Source organism: Haliotis rufescens, unplaced genomic scaffold (assembly GCF_023055435.1).
Source record: "Haliotis rufescens isolate VD_foot unplaced genomic scaffold, xgHalRufe1.0.p SCAF_6, whole genome shotgun sequence".
Lineage (NCBI taxonomy): Eukaryota > Metazoa > Mollusca > Gastropoda > Lepetellida > Haliotidae > Haliotis > Haliotis rufescens.
Window position 1 is genome coordinate 37624773 of NW_025964334.1, and position 22790 is coordinate 37647562.

Genomic DNA, 22790 nt, shown 5'->3' on the forward strand with positions numbered 1-22790 from the left:
GCCACAAGATACTCTACCCATATGGTCAGCAAGTATGTCCAGCAAAACGTATCATAAAATAACAGCTTCTGTAGAGTGCGATTTCGGCTTTCTGATTATTTGTATACTGGCTTGAAGTCTATTTTGAATAATATCTGATCTGGCGCAATGAATATGGACTATACATTCCTGTTCATGGAAGAATTGCAGCAAGGTAAATAAATGTACATGAACGCATTCTATGTTCGCAAAGAATTGTAATAATTGAAAAATAAGCGAGTCTCAAATATCACCATACCCGAAGCAGTTCCATATTTCACTAATCTGCACAATGCGCCCCATACCCCAAAACACACACACACCATTTTCATAATGTTTTCAAGATGACACCTGGGCTTCTTCAAATGGGAGTGTACACCAACGTACAGAGGATTTGATCCTTCAATCTTCAGCGCATCGGGGGACCACTTCAATCTTTGCAAGAGCACTTCAAAGCACAACACAGTAGGTCCGTTATCTCCCTTTGGCTGTTAACGTGGCTGAGACACGCTTTCCTCAATAGATTATCTCCCCTTTACTGTTCACAAAGATGGCATCGTCTAATTGTTTATACAATCGACATGCAGTTATAAAATGCACTTCATCCTCAACAACAGATACATGTAGATTTTCATGACAAAACTTACGAATCCGGTCTTGTTGGTCTATTTCACTCCAACTCCCTGTTTCAATTGCAAGCTTATGATTTCCGCATCTGGATCTACACAGAGCAACTCTTAATCGTTACTTGCAAAGGTGAATAAATATGTTGCTGGTACTAACAAGGATCTAATTATACTGCATTTTTTTAATCTAATAACAGTTTGTCCTTCACCAGTCTCCAGCAATCTTGTAATCTTTCTTCCATGAAATGAGAGGCACCCCCTACGCCTTATTGTGGCAAAACCGAGCCAAATCCCAAACAATTTAACAATTTCTCCATACATTTTCCCAGGTTAGCCTACCTGCTTAGTCCAAATGCTACAACATTACATGATACGCTTCTGGTACCATTAGGGAAGGACATGGCCCAATTCACCATGATAGCTTATTTTTATTTTAAATGACATATACAACAGTTTTCTTAAGAATTGTACCTTTTCAACACTGTGAACACCCCCAAAACCCAAGCCTTCAATTCCATAACATTACACTGAGGCAACCCTTCTATCAAAGACAAAAAGAGCATCTGTTATGTTACGTTTAGCGCTTTTCAACAACTGTATGTCATATGATTATTGTTATTATGTACGATGTAATTCCCTATTTTGACTTGTACTCTATGATCTCGTACTTTTTCATATGAACAATTGACTTGCTTTTGTATGTGTTTGTGACAATCGATAGGGCAGGACCTGGTATAGTCCCAGGTTGACAGTGATTCATAAACACATGTTGTTCATGATATCGTAAGATCGACAGAGATTTCTCATGAATGTAGAATGTAGATTTTGTCGCTGTTACTTTCAGGTGACCAATTGACATGCCCTTGCGTGTGTTTGTGATAGTTACCACCGGTGGGACATGAACACCTGATATCATCACTATTGGACGGTGATTCACGAATACATGATATGTTCGGATTCGATGTTGTTCACGCCGTTTTGGCAATATTCCAGCTGAGGAGACTAGCAATAAGGTTTAATACATTGTAATGATGTGTGGAATTGAACCTGACCTTCTGAATGACGAACAAACGCTTTAACCACCAGGCTACTCTACCACCCCATGTAGTTAAATGTAAGTGCCTCTTTGATTTCGCAGAGGTCACAAAAACAAAGGTCAACGAATCTTCTCAGCTATCACACGTCGACAAATATGTTATGTCATGGTTCAAAAAGTCAGAGAATAATCAGCCTCGAATATATGTCGAAACAGGTTCCATGAGGCGAAAAAAGCAAAAAAGTGATGACACGAGGTGTTCGTGAAAACGGAAAACATGTCCAGCTCTACCTCAGAGTTATTGAACTGAACCCCAAGTGAACCTAATTCAATATTCGCAATGACCAGCGTTGTACCAAACGGAGCCATTATCAACCGAAATGGAATAAACCTTAACGAACCGATTTCTGCTGAAAAGCATCCTTAAGAAGTCTACTCGAAACCTAATGAATTACGTGATAACAAATTGTGAGTCACTGTAGTGAATCGAGCCGCAGCGAACCGAGTTGTGGTGAATCAGTCTCTAATGAATCTAAGTTTTATTTATTCATAATTCACAGAAATGTAACTAACTCATCCTAATTCATCTAATACACCTGGAGCGCCACTGTGGTTTACAACATATGAGTCATAAACATCTTCGGCGTCATCATCGCTGATACAATCCTGCTATGGGTACCATGTAGGTAGCAGAAGTACCGTACGTCCCCTTGGTCCCTACTTTGTTGATGGCGAAAAAAGACCATCTTTCTATGGTAACACACTACCACAACATGACAACACATATATCTTTTGTCGACGGGTTTTATATAGTCTGATTTATGTGCCATTAATGTATAACATGTTTTAGTCACGATAAAGCTGAATACAGCCGATGTGAAAATGAATCTTTACTCACACACTTACTCATCGCTGGTACATTATCTCCACCGAGTCATCAAGTTGGCAACTGAGAACATAAAAAAATTGCATTCACTTGAATATTGTGATTACAAAAAATTGAAATGTGCATGCCGTATTTGAGCACAAGCTGCGTTACAAGCTGCAGACATAACAGAGCGTTATATTGGGATACAACATGTTTGCTAATATCAATATATTCACATAATACAACCCTTAAACACCATAAACTACTCTGTTAAACTTTGTATTTTTGTAACGGAGTTCTGGACACATGTTTGCGACATATAAGGTCTCCCTGAAAATTGTCTTTTAATATTAAATGTATCAGTACAATGTACATTTTGATAAAAGTCGAAAGAGTCGTGCATGATGTATCGGAATATGTTTTAAAATAGCTGAAATTCACACTCAACCTGCACGTAGCTACGTTCTCAAGAATTTTATTACACAATACATCATAAATAAAACGTGTCATTCAGAGAGCCAAATGCACAGTTTTATTGTGGGGTGGACTTCAGTTGCCGTCTTACATATCCCTCAGAGAGAGGCGCTGGTAATGTCAATGAACAGTGAATTCCCCGTTTAAGAGTTTGGGCTGTTGCTTGTATTGGTACCCTTACAACAAAGTCGAAGACATATGCAAGGTGAGATAATGCGATTTTGCTGATTTCTCTCTGTTTGTATATAAGATGCAAATGATATGTTTAGAAACGACGACAACGACGTACGTATGTTTATGGTTTGTAAACAAAAAGATAATTATAATAACCTGTGACTAAAACCCTGCCTAATACACATTTTTCAATAGCGCAAGGCTACGACATCGTTGTTGTGGCTTCCCTATTGTTTATAATTAGAATCTACAGAACCTTGATAGTTATTAAATAAATCTGTCCAAGTAAGTATGATTTAATTCATGACTGACGAGGAATCAAAAAGGCTCTTTGTGGTTAAATAGACATTTTATAAAATTTGGAAACTTAAGAAACTTTTCTCTCTTTAAAACATGCTTCTATTCATTCTAGTTATATTATATCTGCATGCAGACAACAAATATATATAACTATGATTCAAGGTAGTAGTCAGTTTTAGAGGTTTTAAAAGAGGATAGTGAAACAGCTTTATGATTTGTTATAGTTCTGCATGGGGAAATCCTTTTTCCAAACTTTCTCAGGGAATGTATGTGTTGTACATATTTGGTACAGCATGCATCTTAATTGCGTGAAAGCTTGAAATATTCTTGAACTTTGAAGTTCATGAACTTTGAACTTTGAAAGCTATTGTTCTCAGTCAGGAATATTTGGGTACGCTTCTATCAAGAGTTAAGAACACATTCTAAGTATCAAATACTCCATGTGAGAGATATCAGAGTAGAATAATATAATATGATCAAACAAAAGAAACACACTGTGCTGTTGATTTACATATAGGGCAGATATTGGCACAGACGATGTATGAAGAATCATTTTTATGTCATGTAAATTAATACTCATTAATTGTCATTGTTGGAAACATCAAAACACAAACAAAGGAAAAAACTCATTAACCAAACGTACGAATAGTAAAACGTAGCGCTTCAACAGAAGTGTATCACAGACAGAAGTGTCCAGACAGAAAAGACATTCATCAGTACTGAGGATGTATTTGGTATGTACACAGACGCAATCGTCCAGGAGGAGGGTTTGTCCAAAATGAATAGGTGTACCTTCGAGGTTCAAAATTTATTTTTCTTCTTGGAAAGGTCTCTATGAACAATGTGATGGGTTATTTCACAGGGTGTAAATCTACAGGTAATTTAGCATTGAAAACACAGAATGTGTATCTCCTAATTCAGAATACTGGTTCATAATATGCGCTATGCATGCTGGTTGACTTCCTTGCACTGATTACGTGTCTATCCCAATCTACTCATTCTCATTCAAGAGCATATAGACTAAGGAATTGCGATGTGGGGATGGACGGGTGGGCATATATAACGTGTGAGATAGGATAAGTATATAAATATACAATTTATAATAAATTTATATACTTATCCTATCTCACACTTTGCATTTCTCTTTCTTCTTTCGATTCTGAGTGGAAACGTATCTGAAATAAAAGTTTCCAGCTTCTAAAGTTAATTAACCCCGTCATACCTCACATCGCCACGGTCACCTCCCAGATCTGGGTCATGCGCGCTATGCATGCTGGTTGACCTTCTGATCACGTGTCTATCCCAGTCAACTCATTCTCTTTCAAATCGCCACGCAGTGGTGACGTGTTGTTATTACAGGAATCCATTTTGGGTTTTTCTTTTTCGCTTGCAAGCGATCTTCATATTATTGTCGTCTTATTGCCTGCAAATTTACTTATATCCCTGTTTGGGATAGTTATTCTTCATAATGGACGAGCAGTCCACATGGAGACCTGTCTGCACTTTGTGCCAACGTGTTTTCTCTCCGTCTGACCCTCATGCCCAATGTTCGGATTGTCGTGGATTATGCAGGTTTTAGAGCGTTGCGAGCTCTGCTCCGATCTACCAGATGAATCCTTCAAACTGTACCTGCATAAATGTCGGCGTCGGGTGTCAGATCGTCTCTCTGAGACTGCAGAAAAATCCACGAAAGCCAAGAAAACACCGGTCAAGAAAGCGAGATCGGCCCGATCACCCTCATCGGCGGGCCAGGATACTAGGGATCAAACTGGTCCCCTGATCTCGTTAGACGATGAGGGAGTCTCTGACTCTTTTCTCACAGACGACATGTCTAAGGTCTCCACGAATCCACCTTCAAAGCCGAACCTACCGTCCACATCCCGAGACTCGGACATTCGACGAGTCCTCTCGTTAGACACGAGTGTGGATGACGGGCTTACGTCATCTACACTCGTATCGAACCCGACCGAGGTTCGTACTTTCGACTCGTCGTGTTCTACGACTAACATGGACCTCACTCCTGTTTTACCTTCGGAGGGTACACATGGTACTTGTACCTCGGTCAACCCTATAAGTTCGGTCCGTCGTTCGAAATCTCCCATACGACGATCTTCGCAGGATCGATCCTCTCAAGACCAGGAGTCGTATGACGACTCATAGGATCAAGGCTCACGAACCTCCCCCTCCCGAGGGGATTCACAAGACGATAGACATTCGTCCCGGGATCAACTAGCATCGACAGTCAGTGCACTTTATTCAGTGCAATCATCTGGGGATCGGCACCCAGACTGGGACCAACGGACTTCTCATTCTCGACACCGAACCTCGAACCTACGAACATCGGGCCTCCGAACCTCGAACCTCGAACCTTGAACCCCGAACCTCGATCCTCCGAACTTCGAACCTCCAAACCTCCAACCTCCGAAACTCGAACCTCCGAACCTCATCGCACCTCCGAACATCGCTGTACTCCCGAGGTGCGACAGTCACGTTCGAATCGTACATCTTCGGACAAACAAAAGAGATTCGAGCCTCGTCGAACCACTGAGGTTCAACGAACATCATCGAACCGAACTTCGAAGGACATACGGACTCCTAAGTATCGACACACTTAAAAGAAGTTTCAACGGGACACGAGAGTTCATAAAACCTACAAGGAACGGAGACATTCGAGAGACTCCCCTAATATGCGACGTTTACCTACAGATCGTTACTCGTCTTATGACAGGCGAGCTGACTATCGCTCATCCCCTTATCATGTCTCACGCAGAGACTATTCAGACCCATCACGTCTAGTCTCGGAGGATGAACGCTACAACGAGTCTATTAGCCATTCATCCTACATGTCTCGATCTTCTCCTTCACTCATCCATCCAGAGTTTCGACCAAGAGATTACCCTCACACTTTTGATTTTCATCAGCGTGGTGATTACCCTTGGAACACTACTTCATATAGTGCCTACGCACGTGAGTTGGAACGATACCCACACTACAGGGATCCCCACCCTCTATGGCATGGGTATCCTCATGATCCAGATTACAGACCTTATCGGTCAAGCCACATTTCTCTCTTCTCGTCATGAGGATTCTCTTCGGCGACATAGAGATAGACCACTCAGATCAGCTACCGTTAGTAGATGTCCTTCACCTAAAGATAGGCAGAGTTCTACTTCACCTACTCGTCGTACCAGCTCCCCATCGCCACCTCCGGTTCGACGCCCTCCTGTTTCCTCTGAATCACAGACTCCTGCAACATCACAAGCTCCATCTCAAGCTATCCCTACATCATGGATCCCTAGCGAACTTTCTGCTATTCCAGCAGAACAGATTCGTTCTCTGTTACAGGCTGTAACAGCAGCATGTCTTCCCCAATAAACACGTTACTTGTAAAGAACGCAATAGAGTGTCTGGGCCAATGACACCAGGGTTCTATTCCCCCAATTTTTCTGGTTCTCAAGAAAAACAGTCCTCAACTACGTCTCATCTTTAACATGAAAACCTTCAACAAACTATACCTAGAGACTCCTCCACACTTTTGCATGACATCAATCGCTCTACTACGAACGATTATTCATCCCGGCGACTTCATGATCAGCCTAGATATACAAGACGCATACTTACACGTCCCTATCCTGCCAGAGCACCGCCATTTTCTTCGGTTTGTGTTCCTAGGCCAACACTACCAATGGTGTGTGCTCCCATTTGGAATTTCTTCGGCCCCGTGGCTATTTACGCCTCACAAAACCTATCGTCAAGTTCCTACACACTCGAGGCATCGTCTTCGAAACGTACATCGACAACTTCATTCAAGCCAACAAGGATTCGAACACTCTACTTCATCACCTCGATTTTTCTCAACGCCTACTTCATCAGCTAGGTTGGATCATCAACCCAGTCTATTCCAACACAACGTCTCCAATTCATCAGAGCCCTCTTCGACCCTCTTCAGGACGACGATTGTCAGGTCCTAATATCTCTTCCAAACCATCTACACCCACACCTCAAATGGTGGTTAACTCCATCAAATGTATGCGGAGGAGTCTCCTTGCAACCATTCACCCCGACCCTCCACCTGTTCGTCGACGCCTCAACCGTGGGATGGGGATGCGTTCATAACGCTCACTCGTCTCGCAGACAGAAAATTTTACCATCTACCTCTAAGGGTCGATCTTCTGCATCAACCACACTCTCAGCTCCGTCATCCGTCGCCAACAACTCTCAATCTATGCGTTTGGCACATTTACAGAAACCATTGATAGCTAAGGGTTATTCTGAACGAGTGGCCAAGACCATTGCGGGGGCGCACAGGTCATCTACTAAAGCACTATATGACCATAAATGGAGGGCATTTGAATCGTATTGTCATTCACAAGACATTTCCACACAACAAATGGCTGAATACCTTCCTTATCTTCGATCATCTCGTAAACTAAAACGTTCGACTCTAGCTACCTACTTAGCTGCGATCAATTCTGTCATCGCAACTACAACGGGCACTAAGATTTCTACAATCGCCGAATTACAATCATTGATCAGATCGTACAAGTTTGCGGACCAAACATTTTCGACCACCAACTTGGGATCTAAACAATATACTTCGCCATCTAAATTCGCCCGAGTACGAACCTCTCGCCGAGAAAGATTTCGAACACATTTCTTTGAAGACAGTTTTCCTTCTGGCCCTTGCAACGGCGGCTCGTGTGAGTGAAATTCACGCTTTAGACGTCAACAGAGTGCGTTTCGAACGAACTGCACATAGGAAAGTATTTTTGGGACTACGATTGGATTTCATCGCCAAAAATCAACTTCCTGGTCAACCCGATCGATTATTCAGTATCCCACCGTTGACCGCCCTCTTAAACCCTGACGAAGACATATCGTTGTGTCCGGTACGTGCACTTCGAATCTATCTGGAAGCGGCGAAACAACTTCGTCGATTACCTAAGAGGTAATGCATCCCGCTCTTTGCGGCAGCTTCTACGGAAGTATCCCGTACCACAATCTCGTTTTGGATACGCTCAGTGATCCTTCGAGCCTACGACTTCGCTGGCCTACCTGCTCCAGTCGCTTCTAATCCTCACGAAACTCGTGCTGTCGCTTCCATCATGGCACTTCATAGTAATTGCTCCTTGACCGCAATTATGGAGGGATGTTTTTTTCCGATACCGTGTTCGTATCCCATTACCTCCGAGACATCTCAGTGACGGACGTTCAAGGCCTTCACCAGTTTGGACCCTTGGTACTCGCACAACAGATCTCCAAGACACACCTGCACAGATAGGGAGATGTATAACCAGATTTTCATTACATTACATCCATCTCTATTTATAATAAACATTTGTCATGGTTATTGGTGTTTATTGTATTCATTCGGGCTTCCCAGACTGAGTATCCGGTTGGAGGATATAATCACTCGTCTGTAGAGACCTTGGTCTTCAACTTGAAGTGGTCATTAGACGCGGCCGATTCCGGTGTCCCGATCCCTTATTTCAAACACCTCTACTTTAGGTATGTGTGTTGAGTAATGATCCTTTTGTGGATATTGTCGATCGTTTCCTCTTCTCGTTTTTACCCATCGATTCAATCACTGAGGGTTGGACAAAGCGATAAAAGAGATGCCAAGTGGGTCCAACCTATCGTCCTCTGGAGATAGGAATACCCCGTCTTGTAGATTCGACGACTGGATGCATACTCTTTTGAATATAAGTCATACTCTTTTGTTTTAGACATACGATTACGCTTCCTTACGTTTGAACATGTTACACATATTGTACCCGACTTATTGTGTTTCAATTGTTCGCGTATCAGGATCTCAACATTCTTTGAGAGTGTTCTTCCTATCCTGTCTACGAGTTGTTTGTTTTTATTGTGTTTTTTTGTTTTTGTTTTTTTGGTCTTACGACTCTTAACTGTGTTACTGTATTAAGTATAGTACCACTGTTAAGTTCCAGCTTCCTCGTAAATATCCTACGGTTGTGATCTATAGACAAGGGAGTTCCGCCCCACCATCCAACCGTGCATAGTAAAATGCAAAGTGCGAGATAGGATAAGTATAAAAAATCTAAAATGTTATTATTAATTGTATATTTATATACTTATCCTATCTCACACGTTATATGCCCACCCGTCCATCCAATTCCTTAGTTTATATGCTCTTGAAAGAGAATGAGTTGACTAGGATAGACACGTGATCAGTGCAAGTAGGTCAACCAGCATGCATAGCGCGCATGACCCAGATCTGGGAGGTGACCGTGGCGATGTAAGGTATGACAGGGTTAATTAACTTTAGAAGCTGGAAACTTTTATTTCAGATACGCTTCCACTCAGAATCGAAAGAAGAAAGAGAAATACATAGTCTGAGATAGGATAAGTATATAAATATACAATATATAATAACATTTTCAAGTTTGTTTGTTTGTTTGTTTGTTGTTTAACGCCACACTCACCAATAATCCAGCTTTATGACGGCGGTCTGTAAATAATCGAGTCTGGATGATCGACATCATGAACATCGACCCACGCCATTTGAATACGATGACATGCATCAACCAAGTCAGCGAGCCTGACCACCCGATCCCGTTAGTCGCCTCTTACCACAAGTATAGTCGCCTATTACAGCAAGCATGGATTGCTGAAGACCTATTCTATCCCGGACCTCTACGGGTCCAATAGTTTCAAGTAGGTTTCACACAATTTAGCTGACGTGTACCTGTTACGTAGTAACCTTTGAATATCGGCAATTCTAATATGTGTAGGTGAGTGTATGCTTTCCTGCACACAATACGAATTTTTACATGCAGTTTACTTGTCAGATCTTTTGCCGATGTTGTCCCATTCCCACCAGAGTCATCCATGCCAGATTTGTTTTCATCCTGAATTGTTTGTTCCTCGAACAAGCGTCATGTGATTGACTGTACTTTCATCTGTGATGGAAAATATACTCAACAGCAAAAGTTCCTGTGACACCAATATTTTAGTGTATTTTTCATACAAGTAAAGTTTGGTTTTTAATATTGTAGTACGTGTATGGAATCAAGTCACAAAAACGCAACTGCTACAGAAAAGCATGCATTCCATGCAAAAAAATACTTTTATGCAAGCCCCGTGCATTTCACTACCCAAGAATGGGTATAAAAAACAACAAAATTACGCAATTGGAATGCTTGAAGCAGGATCGAGTCAACGTGATGTTGCAAGACAATTTAACGTCCACAGAAACACCATTTGGTGTTTATGGCAACGTTGGCAACAGGCGAATGCAGTCAGAGACCATCCTCGGTTGGCGTCGTCATGGCCCAGGCATTACCTTTCAACATGACAACGCCCGGCCTAATATTGCTCGACTTGGTCAGGATTCTCTTCAACTAAACAACGTGAATGTCATCCCCTGGCCGGCTCGCTCCCCTGATCTCTCACCAATCGAGCACATGTGGGAGGAGATGGATCGGCGCCTTCGACGTCAACCACGTGTTCCACAGACACTCCAGGAACTTCTAAACATGCCCCAGCAGATATGGACAGATATCCCGCAGGACTTTGTGCGACGCCTGGTCCATTCCATGAGACGAAGATGTGTTGCTTGCATCGCATCCAGAGGTGGACACACACACTATTGATTTGTAAATTGACATTTTGGCATGTGCATGTTATTTTTTTATGAAATCAGGCATTTTCTGAAGTCAGTATTGCAAATTAAACAATTTGAACACTTACATGAGTCTTTTATCTGTTGCATACCGAAATTGTTTCAGATTTGGTAAAAAACATAACTTTGCATTAAATCTTATTCAATGTCACAGGAACTTTTGTTGTTCAGTATATATTTTCATATATAGATCTTCATGCTAAACGTTGTATTTTCGAAGCTTATATTCACTATTTATTTCCTCATCAAACCGTTCAAGACATCTCTCATCCGATTATTGGCCGTTAATGTGGATCAACAGATTCTCATCTCCACTGTTCCTTGAAACTGACACCACCTTATCTATTCTGTCAATAACCTTTTTCTTTTATATGACGCTTATCTGAATATGCGTGCGTATGCTCGTGTGTTTGTATATGTGATGTGCTTGTGTGGTATTTTATTTTTTATTACATATGGATGGAGGAAATAAAGGAAAAAATACTTCATGAAGTCATGAATATGGCAACGTTGCAATTGCATTGCAATGAGTACAACAAATCACAGCAATTGTGTCAATCGCCTGTACACCGGCAAACATGGCGTGTCATCATTGCGGAACCATGGTAAGACAATACATGAGTTGAGCACAGAAAGGATAGTTGGTTGGTTGCATTGGGTCCGGAAACCCTTAACGACACATACTGCAGCAGACAGTCAGATATCGGTCAGTGTGGCGTCACGACTGTGGAACTTCGATCTACGAGGGGCGATTGATAAGTTGTGAGCCGAATGAGTGTGGTACGGATGAATTCCTTTGTGGTGGTGATAGACTGATCAAGTACAGTGACATACACAGGAGGATGGTTGTAGTGGACACATTATTTAGTTTCGTATAAGCTATTGACTGCAAGGGGGGTTATGAGGTGACTTAAAATGGAGAAACAGGAAAAGCGAGCTGTTATCAAATACCTTTACAAGAAAGGCTTAACACCCAATGCCATATATGAGGATATGTTATCCACTCTAGGGGAGGATGCCCCGTCATATGCAACAGTGAAAAGATGGGTGGCAGAGTTTAAATGTGGGCGATTGAGCACTGACGATGAACCCCGTCCTGGTCCACCTGTTGTGTCGTCAACACCTGAAATGGTACTGCGAATCCTGGACATAGTCATGGACGACCGACGAGTGACAGCGACAGATAGACAACTTAGTGGACATCTCTCAGGAGCGAGTGCATTTCATTCTGACAGATATTCTAGGAATGCACAAGGGTTCTGCTCGATGGGTCCCCAAACTGTTGACAGCTGATCAGAAACGTCAAAGAGAGAATCTCTGAAGGGAGAACCTCAAGCTTCTTGAAGGTGATCCAGATAACTTTCTCAAACGATTTGTTACAGTGGACGAAACATGGTTCCACCACTTTGAACCTGAATGAAAACAACAGTCTAAACAGTGGAAACATGTCACATCTCCTACTCCAAAGAAAGCAAAGTCTGTGCCTTCAGCTGAGGAAAGTCATGGCATCCGTGTTTGGGGATTTTGAAGGTGTGATCATGGTTTCCTAAAGGCCGCACTGTTACAGGGACTTACTATGTGGAACTTCTGAGACAGTTAAGAGAGAAAATCAAAAGTTACGCGACGTGGAAAGTTGTGCTTTATCATCACGACAATGCTCCAGCACACACATCACTGATAGCAATGGCCAAAATCCATGAGTGTGGCTTTGAATTTCTCCAACATCCACCTTATTCACCTGATTTGGCTCCGTCGGACTATCGTCTGTTCCCACAGTTGAAAAGGCATTTAGCTGGAACTCATTTCCAGTCAGATGATGACGTCATTACAGCGGTCAACAACTTTTTGAATGACCAAGAAGTTGACTTCTACAAAAGGGGCATAATGGCATTGCAACATCGCCGGCAGAAGTGTGTTGAACTTAAAGGGGACTATGTCGAAAAATAAAAAGCTTTGGTATCAAACTGACTTTGTTTCCTTTGTTAGGCTTAGAACTTATGAATCGCCCCTCCTATAGGCAAACAGGAACGTTGTGATAAGACGCGGTCGTGAAGGGAAGCCCAAAACCAAACCTCGTGAAGATCGCGAAAAAAGACTCTTAGCTTAACGGAATCTCTATACATCAGACGTCGTGACTGTACGAGCCGTAATCGCCTCAAATCGTAGGTTCCCAAAAGTCGTCGTCATCTGGTAGGCATCAGAATGACAAATACACATAGACGTTTTCATTTATGGTGGTACGGTAGCATGGATTTGTAGATTTACGCTAATGGTGTCATTTCATGTTGAGTCCAGATGGTCGCGTCCGCGTTGGGCAGCAGTTCCACGACCGTCACATGCCATGCAGCATAAAAACGCATGACAGATGATGAGGGTCTGTGATTGAGTTGCGCGGGATCACGTTTGGGATTACAGGACTGACCTCATTCGCCTCCATGGCTGGGTGACTGGTATCTGCTACCGTGGAGGCCAGTTGCGGGACCGTTTGCGGGCGGGGCGACTGTCTTCACACTGCTCAGGTATCCATGTATGTTGCACAAATCCAACAGCTAAACTGGGGTTCCAAAAGTTTCGACTTCAGCCCCATTAAACATCGGAGGTCGTCGTTTCCAAGACTATGTACGACAGCCTCCGATGAACAGTATTTAGCTCTCCAAGATGAATGGCTAGGCATTCCAGAAGCCACCATCGGGAGCCTCATACGGAGCATGCCTAAACTGTGCCAGGCGTTACTCGCGTTGTTAACATTCGGAATTATGACACCACAGTATGTTCGTTTTGGTCAAGCGTTCCCTTGTTTTTGATAAAACATCTATAAAGATTTGCCAAAAACCCATGGGTGATGAGCGAGATCTATACAAGATGTTAATGTATTTATATTTTGTATGATTTGCCGAAAGTGTGATCATAATAATCTCACCTGGTTACCTAATGCTAGTGTATCAACTTACGTAATAGTATTTTGCTTAGCAAGACTCTCAGCTCTATGAGGTTATGAGGCACCGATGGTAAAGATTTATCAGCTTATATGAACATAAATCAATGCGAACCCAATTTCATCCTTTTTTAGTACCGATAATATGATCGTATATAAACTATTCCAATGCATACCCTTCATATCAGAAATGATACATAACTTTCTAAGGCATGTAAACATTTGAAAATTTACATAATAAATATTTGGATCTAAATTCATTATAGCGTGGTTAGATCTAGAAGTAACGTAGCTCTTCCATGAAACTCTTCAACTCCTAAATAAGTTTACAATCAGAAAAGGAGAAAACAAAAAAAAATCCTCTGATCTCATCTCATTTATGTCGTGGCCTGTTTCTCATCGGAAACCATTAGTCCAATGTAGCTGAAATGATGACAACCCAGTATGTTAAAGGGGTCAAACCTAAATTTCAACATGGCCGCAACGGAAGATTTTTTGTCCAAATGTAATAATACATATGTACCATTGTATCCGATAATTTAACGTGAGACCTTAGTACTTAGACCATGCTCCTAAATTACCTCAAAATGCATTTCCTCTACTGAGAAACAAATTGACCAATGACGTTGAAACATGCTCGTTCCAAACAAAGATGTCACCTGAATTTGTTCGAATCCGATGTTATGTCACATATGAAACGCTATTCATAGTCATTGCTCTAAAATGTAAGGGAATTGTGTGAATATTTCTATAGTGACATGGAGGGGGACACACCTAATCCTAGTGTTGTATGCAGCATAAGCTGTGATATGTTATTAAATGTTGCCATTACAAGAAACCCCACTGACATTTTATTCAGTGCAATGCACCCGGGACAATGTAGTCATATAACAGATGAATACCCCCTGCCTGTACGCACTTCTTTTTGTATTTATAACACAAGTGTCAATAGCAGAGTAACTTTTCAGAATAAATCCTACATTCAAGCACAGCTTTTGTATTTTCGTTTAATGTATTCCCGGGCACGCGGACTTTCTGTGGTCTCACTGGCAACACTGTGTGCATCCGGGACCTGTTATATAAGGGGTGGTATAACCATAGCCAGGCTATGACACATGCATAAGTACTCGTGTGTTTTACAGAGTGATTGTATCACTGGTGATGAATAAGGATGTTTTTGTAATAATTCTCATACATATTTACCCTAACTGGCGTTACATTGTATTCACACAAAACGTAACATAGTCTTCATTGTCTGATTTAATATGTTCTGAGTTGACTTATGTATTTCAATTTCTATATTCTTTCAATGCATCATAGATAGATGATCGTACGCCAGTTATGTATAGCTGAATATGTCAGGGTTGTGAAAATTCTCTGATGATGTGTAAGTTCTTACTGCGTATGTTCAACCGTAAACAACATTGTGTTCTGTAGCACTCTCACCCTCGATTAACACTGGTGAGTACGTGACCGTGTTCAGTCAGGTACTAGTACCTGAAACTGTATGTTGCATTGTGCCATGTCAAGAATCGAACCTCCGGTTTTAACGCTTTAACTGTAGGTTTAATTTTAATTTACAATAATAAAAGATTCACGTACATATGTACCTGAAATCAGAATACTGACACCGACAATAACATCATCAGCTGCTTTAGTTTCCATATACATGTGAAAATGAAATACAAGTGCTACCAAACTTTCTGTAGCATGGACTGGCTCTCGGTATTAAGGACACAGAATAAGACATGACTGGCTCGGAGTCAGTATGTATGTCTGAGTGGGGAACCATGTTTAAACTATGGCATGGTATCTCAGTGCGCGTGCACAAAATATTCTGTGACACCATTTCAGCTAACCTGCAGCATGGGAATTTTGAAATACTCATAGGAAATTAATGGAGTTTATATCACGGGGCACATCTCGCGGAACGTCTGAAGGTTTCAAAATATCTTAACCAATAACACATAAACCTTATAAAGTTTGCCAACACAAATGAGACGTGTCTAGTGTTACTCCCATGTGTTTAGGAACAGTCACATACAACTTTGAAACTCTGTTCACAAGTGCTTTTATTGCCACTCGAGTGTAAACGACAGCAATCTCAGTCAGGTGTGAGATTCAATTACTCAAACATGTGAGTGACAAGAGGGGTATTCATGTCTTATTATTGTCCCATCCAAGTATGTGTAGCTTGGGTTGTATCAGCACACATTTCAACTGACTTCAGACGTGTTCTGCAGCGAATCTGCCAACACTGTTGACGGGATTGACTTACAAAAACGAATACAGCAGTAACCAAACCACATTCAATAAAAGAAAGGCGGGTTTGCTGAAAAGTAAAAGGGGCAACTCGCTGATTTAGGCTTTCGGTCTGCTTGGTTATTCCCGAGGAAAGCATGAATCATTTGTCTATCATAAGAGATGTGTAAACATGTGTCATTGTGTAATCCTTTGAATGTTTCTGTAATCCTTTGAATGTTCCAGAAGCAAAATTGTTACACAACATATTGAACTTTTTTTCTTGCAGAAAATGACATCCATTAATATACCATTTTCATTGAAAGGTGAAGTGACAAGACTGCTGCTTCATCGATTAAATGTTATAAGGTACGTTTTTTATTATGTATGTTTGAATTTTCTTAACTTTCCTCCATAATAACTTTATATAATATCAATTTCATAATGCTTTCATTCCATTTGAATGTCATTTAAGTCAGGAGAACCTAACGACTTGCCACTCCTGTCAGCTGGTCTATTTGATCAAACATTGAAACATATAAAAGGTGTTAGAAACACCGTATTTGAATTTTGGACTGACGCATCATATTTCCCTTCTGTTAAGGAAATCTAAGGAAATCATGTGTTGTCGTTTACATTTAATTAGAAACAAAGACCTATTACTTTCCATACCCCTGCAATCTGTACTCCCGGTTCTACCAGTACACTATTACATTTACGTGGGCCCCAATGTATACCTCAAAATCCTGTTACATTTTACTTACTGGGTAATTTTGACATATCACAATTTCCATCTGTCCGAGTCAATCAATTGTATTGAATAAGTTGTCGTTTACATTTAATTTGTAATAATTCCGAAATATCAATTTTTCCACGTACCTGTCAAACTTGTACTTCCGTCTCATCAGAATAGAGAGACACAGAAGGAAGTCGTTACAGGATATTTTTCACTTTATAACCAGTCATTACGAGTGAAACTATCAAAGAAGGCAATACAAAAGCGTTTACACAAGAATGACTGTCATATATGGGTAGTTCAGTGTAAACAACCATCTCTTATCAAAATCGGTTTAAGCGGAGGGCTGCTGCCAGATGCCACCTTCAGTGGACCTTCAATGGACTGAAACACAGGATGCGGTAAGTTATGACCAGAATGATGTTGTTATTTTTTTAGATAATGTAGAAAGGTGAAAGTGAGAGCCCTATTGTAATAGTTCTGTTTATATATTATTATTCCTTATTCCGCCCTTTTATGTTACAACTGTGACTTCAGCAGCAATCACCAGAAGGCAGACCAATGGGAACTAGTGCATACAATTAATAGCGACAAAACCCTGTCCATGTTCATAAGAAATCTCTGCCAAGCAGAGTCGATTTTACCATTCCAACTATATCATGAGCATGTGTTTATGAATCATTATCAAATAGTGATGATACCAAATGCTCGCGAAACTGTGAGCGTATCCTGCTTCACCGGTGGCACCCGTCACAAACACAGGCAATTGTTCACCTGAAAAACACGAGATGTCCTCCACATGTCTACCATAAAACTTTTTGAAAGCTTTACTGAGGGCTTGAATGTTGAAATCTTGATCGAACGACATCATCGCCCTTCTCTATCTTCTCTTTCGTAAACGATCACGTTATTCCATGTTGGAACTTGAACAGCGAAATGAAAACAACTGCATACATGTTCTTTTGTTCCCCTTTTCAACCTGTCAAGCTTACATTAAGCCAAAAAGCCAAAAATGGAACAATGAATCCCATCCATTGCCCTCAGGCTGGAACAATTTATATGTTTCTTAAATTTTGACTGTCCCAGCCTTAACATTTCTGGAAAAATGCCAAAATCCCTTAACCGCTACTGTGCTGTTATGTTCATATATAACTATCTCGCTTATGTCATCGATGAACTGTTGAACCGATAACTTTGCAGCAATGACAAATAACCGATCATATTATTCCGAAATAAGCCAACTATACACATGCACAAAAATTAAGCGCCACTATATTCATAGTCTCTTGATTTCACGTGTGGGAATCCGAAATACGAAATATGATGACGTATGACTGAATTAGGCTTCCATAGTTTCATGAACCCAAATTTGGCCAGATACCTCTAGGAAAGCGTGCATTACGTGTTGCTGCAGTTCCCCTACCCTATAAATAGTGAAATTCAAGTTTCAGACACGTGGTTGCATTTTGCTCCTGTGTGGGATTTCCCTTCCAATAGAGGTTGAAAATCAGCCATGGTGAGGAGAAAGTTAACGAACGCTGAAAGATGGCAAGTGATAGGCTGAAAAATGCTAACATGTCATGCAGGGCCATTGCAAGACAAATGGGTCGTCATCACAGTGTTATCACTCGTTTGATTGTAAAACATGGTCAAACCAATGGTAGGCCAAGAAAGACCTCTAACAGAGAGGATAGACGTCTTTTCAGGATAGTCAGACGAAATCCATTTGCCACTTCAACAGATTTAAGACTGCAGTGGATTACCCATCAGACACTCTCGATGATGACCGTAAGGCGTCGCCTCAGAGCGGCTGGTTATAACGCCAGAAGACCAGTAAAACGTCCTCAACTGACTGAGAGGCACATGAGGAATCGTCTGATATGGTGTCGTGCCCGTAGTCGATGGAACTTGGACAACTGGAGAAGGATCCATTGGTCTGACGAGTGTTGAATGCTGCTACGAACTGTTGATGGTCGAATACGTGTTTGGAGGCAACGTAACACTCGTTTTGCACCAAGGAACATCCAGAATACCTTAGCATGTGGCGGGGGGTCTGTCATGATATGGGGTTGTGTTTCCTTCGGCTGCAAACTTCCGCTGGTGACAATTCGTGGAAACCTGAATGGCCAACAATGCCAAGATGCCGTTCTTCGTCCAGTGGTAGTCCCTCATTTTGACAACCATCCTCTTCAGACAAGACCTGTTTACATGGACGACAATGCTAGACCACACAGATCTCGGGCAGTTTGACGTATTTGCGTCAAGAAGCTATTACCACTCTTCCTTGGCCGGCCTGTAGTCCGGATCTTAATCCGATTGAGCATCTGTGGGAAAGTTTTGGCCGAAAATCAGACATCGTGATCCCCCAGTTCAATATCTCGCTGGACTTCATGAAGAATGGATCCGTTTGCCTCAGAGAAACATTCAACGACTTGTAATGAGTATGAGGCGTAGGGTTGAAGCTGTGGTCAATGTCCGTGGATCATAAACACGTTACTGACGTTTTTGTCTTGCAATAGACTCTGCACTCCCTAGGGTGTCTATGTGACACCTGATATGGTCTGCTGATATCATGACAGTTACATGACAAAAAAAGTTTTTCAATGTTTTCTAATCCTACATTTTCTGGTCTTCGGTAAAATTCCTTTCTGCTCATATTCTTTTGGAACACAAGATAAACTTGCTTTGGGACAACTTTTGCATCACATGAGTTTTACATATGCGGCTTGTAACAATCGTACATCTCGTTATAATAGTCATCATTAAGTGCCAAAAGTAACACCTCACAAATATGGTGGGTGGCGCTTATCGTTTAAGCTTGTGTTTATTACGACTGTCAACACGAGTGTCAACTAACCGTGGCCGTGTACTTGGTCCCACCTAGCAAAGGAAAGCACAGCCAGTTCACGGAAATACAGGTACTGTAAGTAGCATCGCGGAACACTATTTGTGCTCATGGGGATGCCAACTTCTTGCCTTAATGTCTTACCACAAATTTGTACATAGGTGTTATCTATGAGGAAGTCCAGCATTTCACATACTGTTTTCTCAGTAAACTTCAGATGGCATTTGCTTTCAATTTTTACAAATTGACATGAACCTCTGAAGAAAGATATGTAACTATATCCTTTATTACCGCGTTCTGTAACAAAAGCCGAATGGTTGGTTAGTTGGTTGGTTTGTTCTTTAACGCCGCAATATTCCAGCTATATGACGGCGGTCTGTAAATAATTGAGTCTGGACCAGACAATCCAGTTATTAATTCATGAGCATCGATCCACGCAATTGGGATCGATGACATGCATCAACCAAGTCAACGAGCCTGACCACCCGATCCCGTCAGTCGCCTCTTAGAAAAAAGCCCCATGGATCAAGGAATGAAGTGTTTACTTAAGTTTATCATGTGGGATAGTGGTCTACAAAGCTGAAAAATCAAATGTTGAAAAATCAATTTTTGTGACATAATTGAACCTGGCTATTTTCTGACATTCATTGGTCGCAGGACTAAGTGCAGATAATTCAACAATAGTTAACTTAAAACGGTTCACCATGAAGCTCCTCAGCAGCTCGGCACGTTTTAGCTGGATGATATGACTGTCACTTTTATGTTCTTTGGCTTTCTTTGGTGATTTGTGCTTTCTTAATGGATGTAAGGTTTTCTCACTTCTGTTTGAGCTCTTTCCGGGTATGTATGTCTTCTCCGATGAAACGGATCCATGTACAGTTAGATGTGGGCGAAGCCAAAGCACTAATCCTTTACACCATAGAGCCAAGGACAATGGGGCTGGATAACCTTTCCTTCTGCCGCACTACCCTGTAACCTCGTGACTTATGTGCTGTGTTTTACGATCATTTCCATTGTCAGAAACGGGTTCTGGGCATGACAGCTTTTACACCTCCTGTAAGTCAGTTGTCCGATTTTGTCCCCTGTGTATATAGACTATTATTGTTGAGTACATACAGAGTCATAGCTCTCAATGCTAACAATGAAAGGGGCGGTCGGGTAGCCTAGTGGTTAAAGCGTTCGCTCGTCACGTCGAAGACCCGGGTTCGATGCCCGACATGGGTACAATATGTGAAGCCCATATCTGGTGTCCCCCGCCGTGATATTGCTGGAATATTGCTAAAAGCGGCGTGAAACCATACTCACTCACGCCAACAATGAAAAAGCAGTAATTAAAAACAACATATTTTGAAGCTAATATTCCTCAACTGCTCACCCAATATGTGTCAGTTTGGGCAGTGTATAGTATCATTAGATGCCCGTCACCTTTAGTTGTTTCGCTTAGGTCATACGTCATGTACTTTTCAGCCATTTTGGATTCCAATTTATGAGTATGCAATTTTACGGTTGGCAGAATCAAGCATCTGGCAATGTTCTCCTCAGAACCCAACTTCTTGAAACTATTCTGTATATGGTTTCCATACGTCCTACACCAACTTATGATCTGACATTTTTCGAAAATGTCATTTTGTTTAGACATGCCTACCCTTTTCGTGAACAGCTGGTGTTATTTCTGAGTATCAGTGAGCCATTCATATTATTTTAACTGTTATTATGCGTGTTACGCCCAATGTAAATGGAATCTGTTTGGTGTCCACCTGGTTACACTAAGACATCATTCTCACGCAATCCACTTTCTAGTCTAACATGTGAAGCCCATTTCTGGTGTCCCCCGCCGTGATATTGCTGGGATATTGCTAAAAGCGGCGTAAAACCATACTCAGTCAGTCAGTCTAGTCTAACACTCAATGGGTTCATTCGCTTCTCTATCTCACTTCAATTTTTTTTTGATGAACTTCATTGAAGTAATTTTCCAACTGCTTCACAACAACAATCACAATGTTACCAAGTATCCACGTTGGGTGGGCATTTAGCGTGTGAGTATATAAATATACAATTTATTAGAATATTTACAAATTTTTAAACTTATCCTATCTCACATTATGCAATTATCCCACGGTTGGATGGTGGGGCGCAGATACCCTAGCCTGTAACGACTTCAAGTGTGAGACGTACACGAGGAAGCTGGAACTAATCAAGAAATCTCAAAGGATTTTACAAGGATTAGTGATAAACTCGTGTAAGGGTTGCTTCAAAAAAACCTCTTTGTGCTACCAAGAGATATCCATCATGACATCGGGGAATCATGTGTTCCATGGTTTCACACAGGACGCCGTTCAAAGAATGACCGCATAACCATGAGCCAGGCAACACCTACTCGGTCACGACTTAACCTCACCCCGGATAAGAGGAGGTGTTTTGTTTCAAACACCCCGTCCCCGGCGTAGGTTCTACAAGACAGACCTCACACATACGCTTCCAAGGACGTAAGGCGGAACAGCTTGGCATTTATTTTTATCGCTTCGTCAATCTATCAAACTCACGTAGAGATTGAATAAGGTAAGAACGAGAAGAGGAACGATTGACGATATCCGTTTATCACACAGTTCTTCAATCAACTACTGAGACATCACATGTGCAAAGACAGAGGTGAGCAGGTAGAAGATGGGGACACCATTTAAACATATGGCCGCACCGGATCGTGACTTCTGTTGATGTAGATCCGTTTTTCACACAGGTCTTCAATTAACTACTGTGACATCACATGTGCAAAGACAGAGGTCAGCAGGTAAAAGATTCGGACGCCGAAAGTTTAGTTCCTCCCATGATATTGTCAGAGTATCGACTGACCAGGCTAGTGGGTCCTGCGCTGGTGCCACAAAGTTATCTGAC

At 41.5% G+C, this 22790-nt stretch overlaps 1 protein-coding gene across 1 annotated transcript in view; it reads left to right on the forward strand.

Moving 5' to 3' along the window:
* The first annotated feature begins 3162 nt into the window (after positions 1 to 3162).
* LOC124145842 overlaps positions 3163 to 22790 on the forward strand; it is a 59710-nt gene continuing 40082 nt past the window's right edge. The window contains exons 1-3 of the mRNA XM_046515800.2: positions 3163 to 3227; positions 16644 to 16686; positions 17393 to 17454. Of these exons, the coding sequence (XP_046371756.2) occupies positions 17450 to 17454 (5 nt within the window). The 5' untranslated portion in view covers positions 3163 to 3227; positions 16644 to 16686; positions 17393 to 17449. The remainder of the gene's footprint in view (positions 3228 to 16643; positions 16687 to 17392; positions 17455 to 22790) is intronic.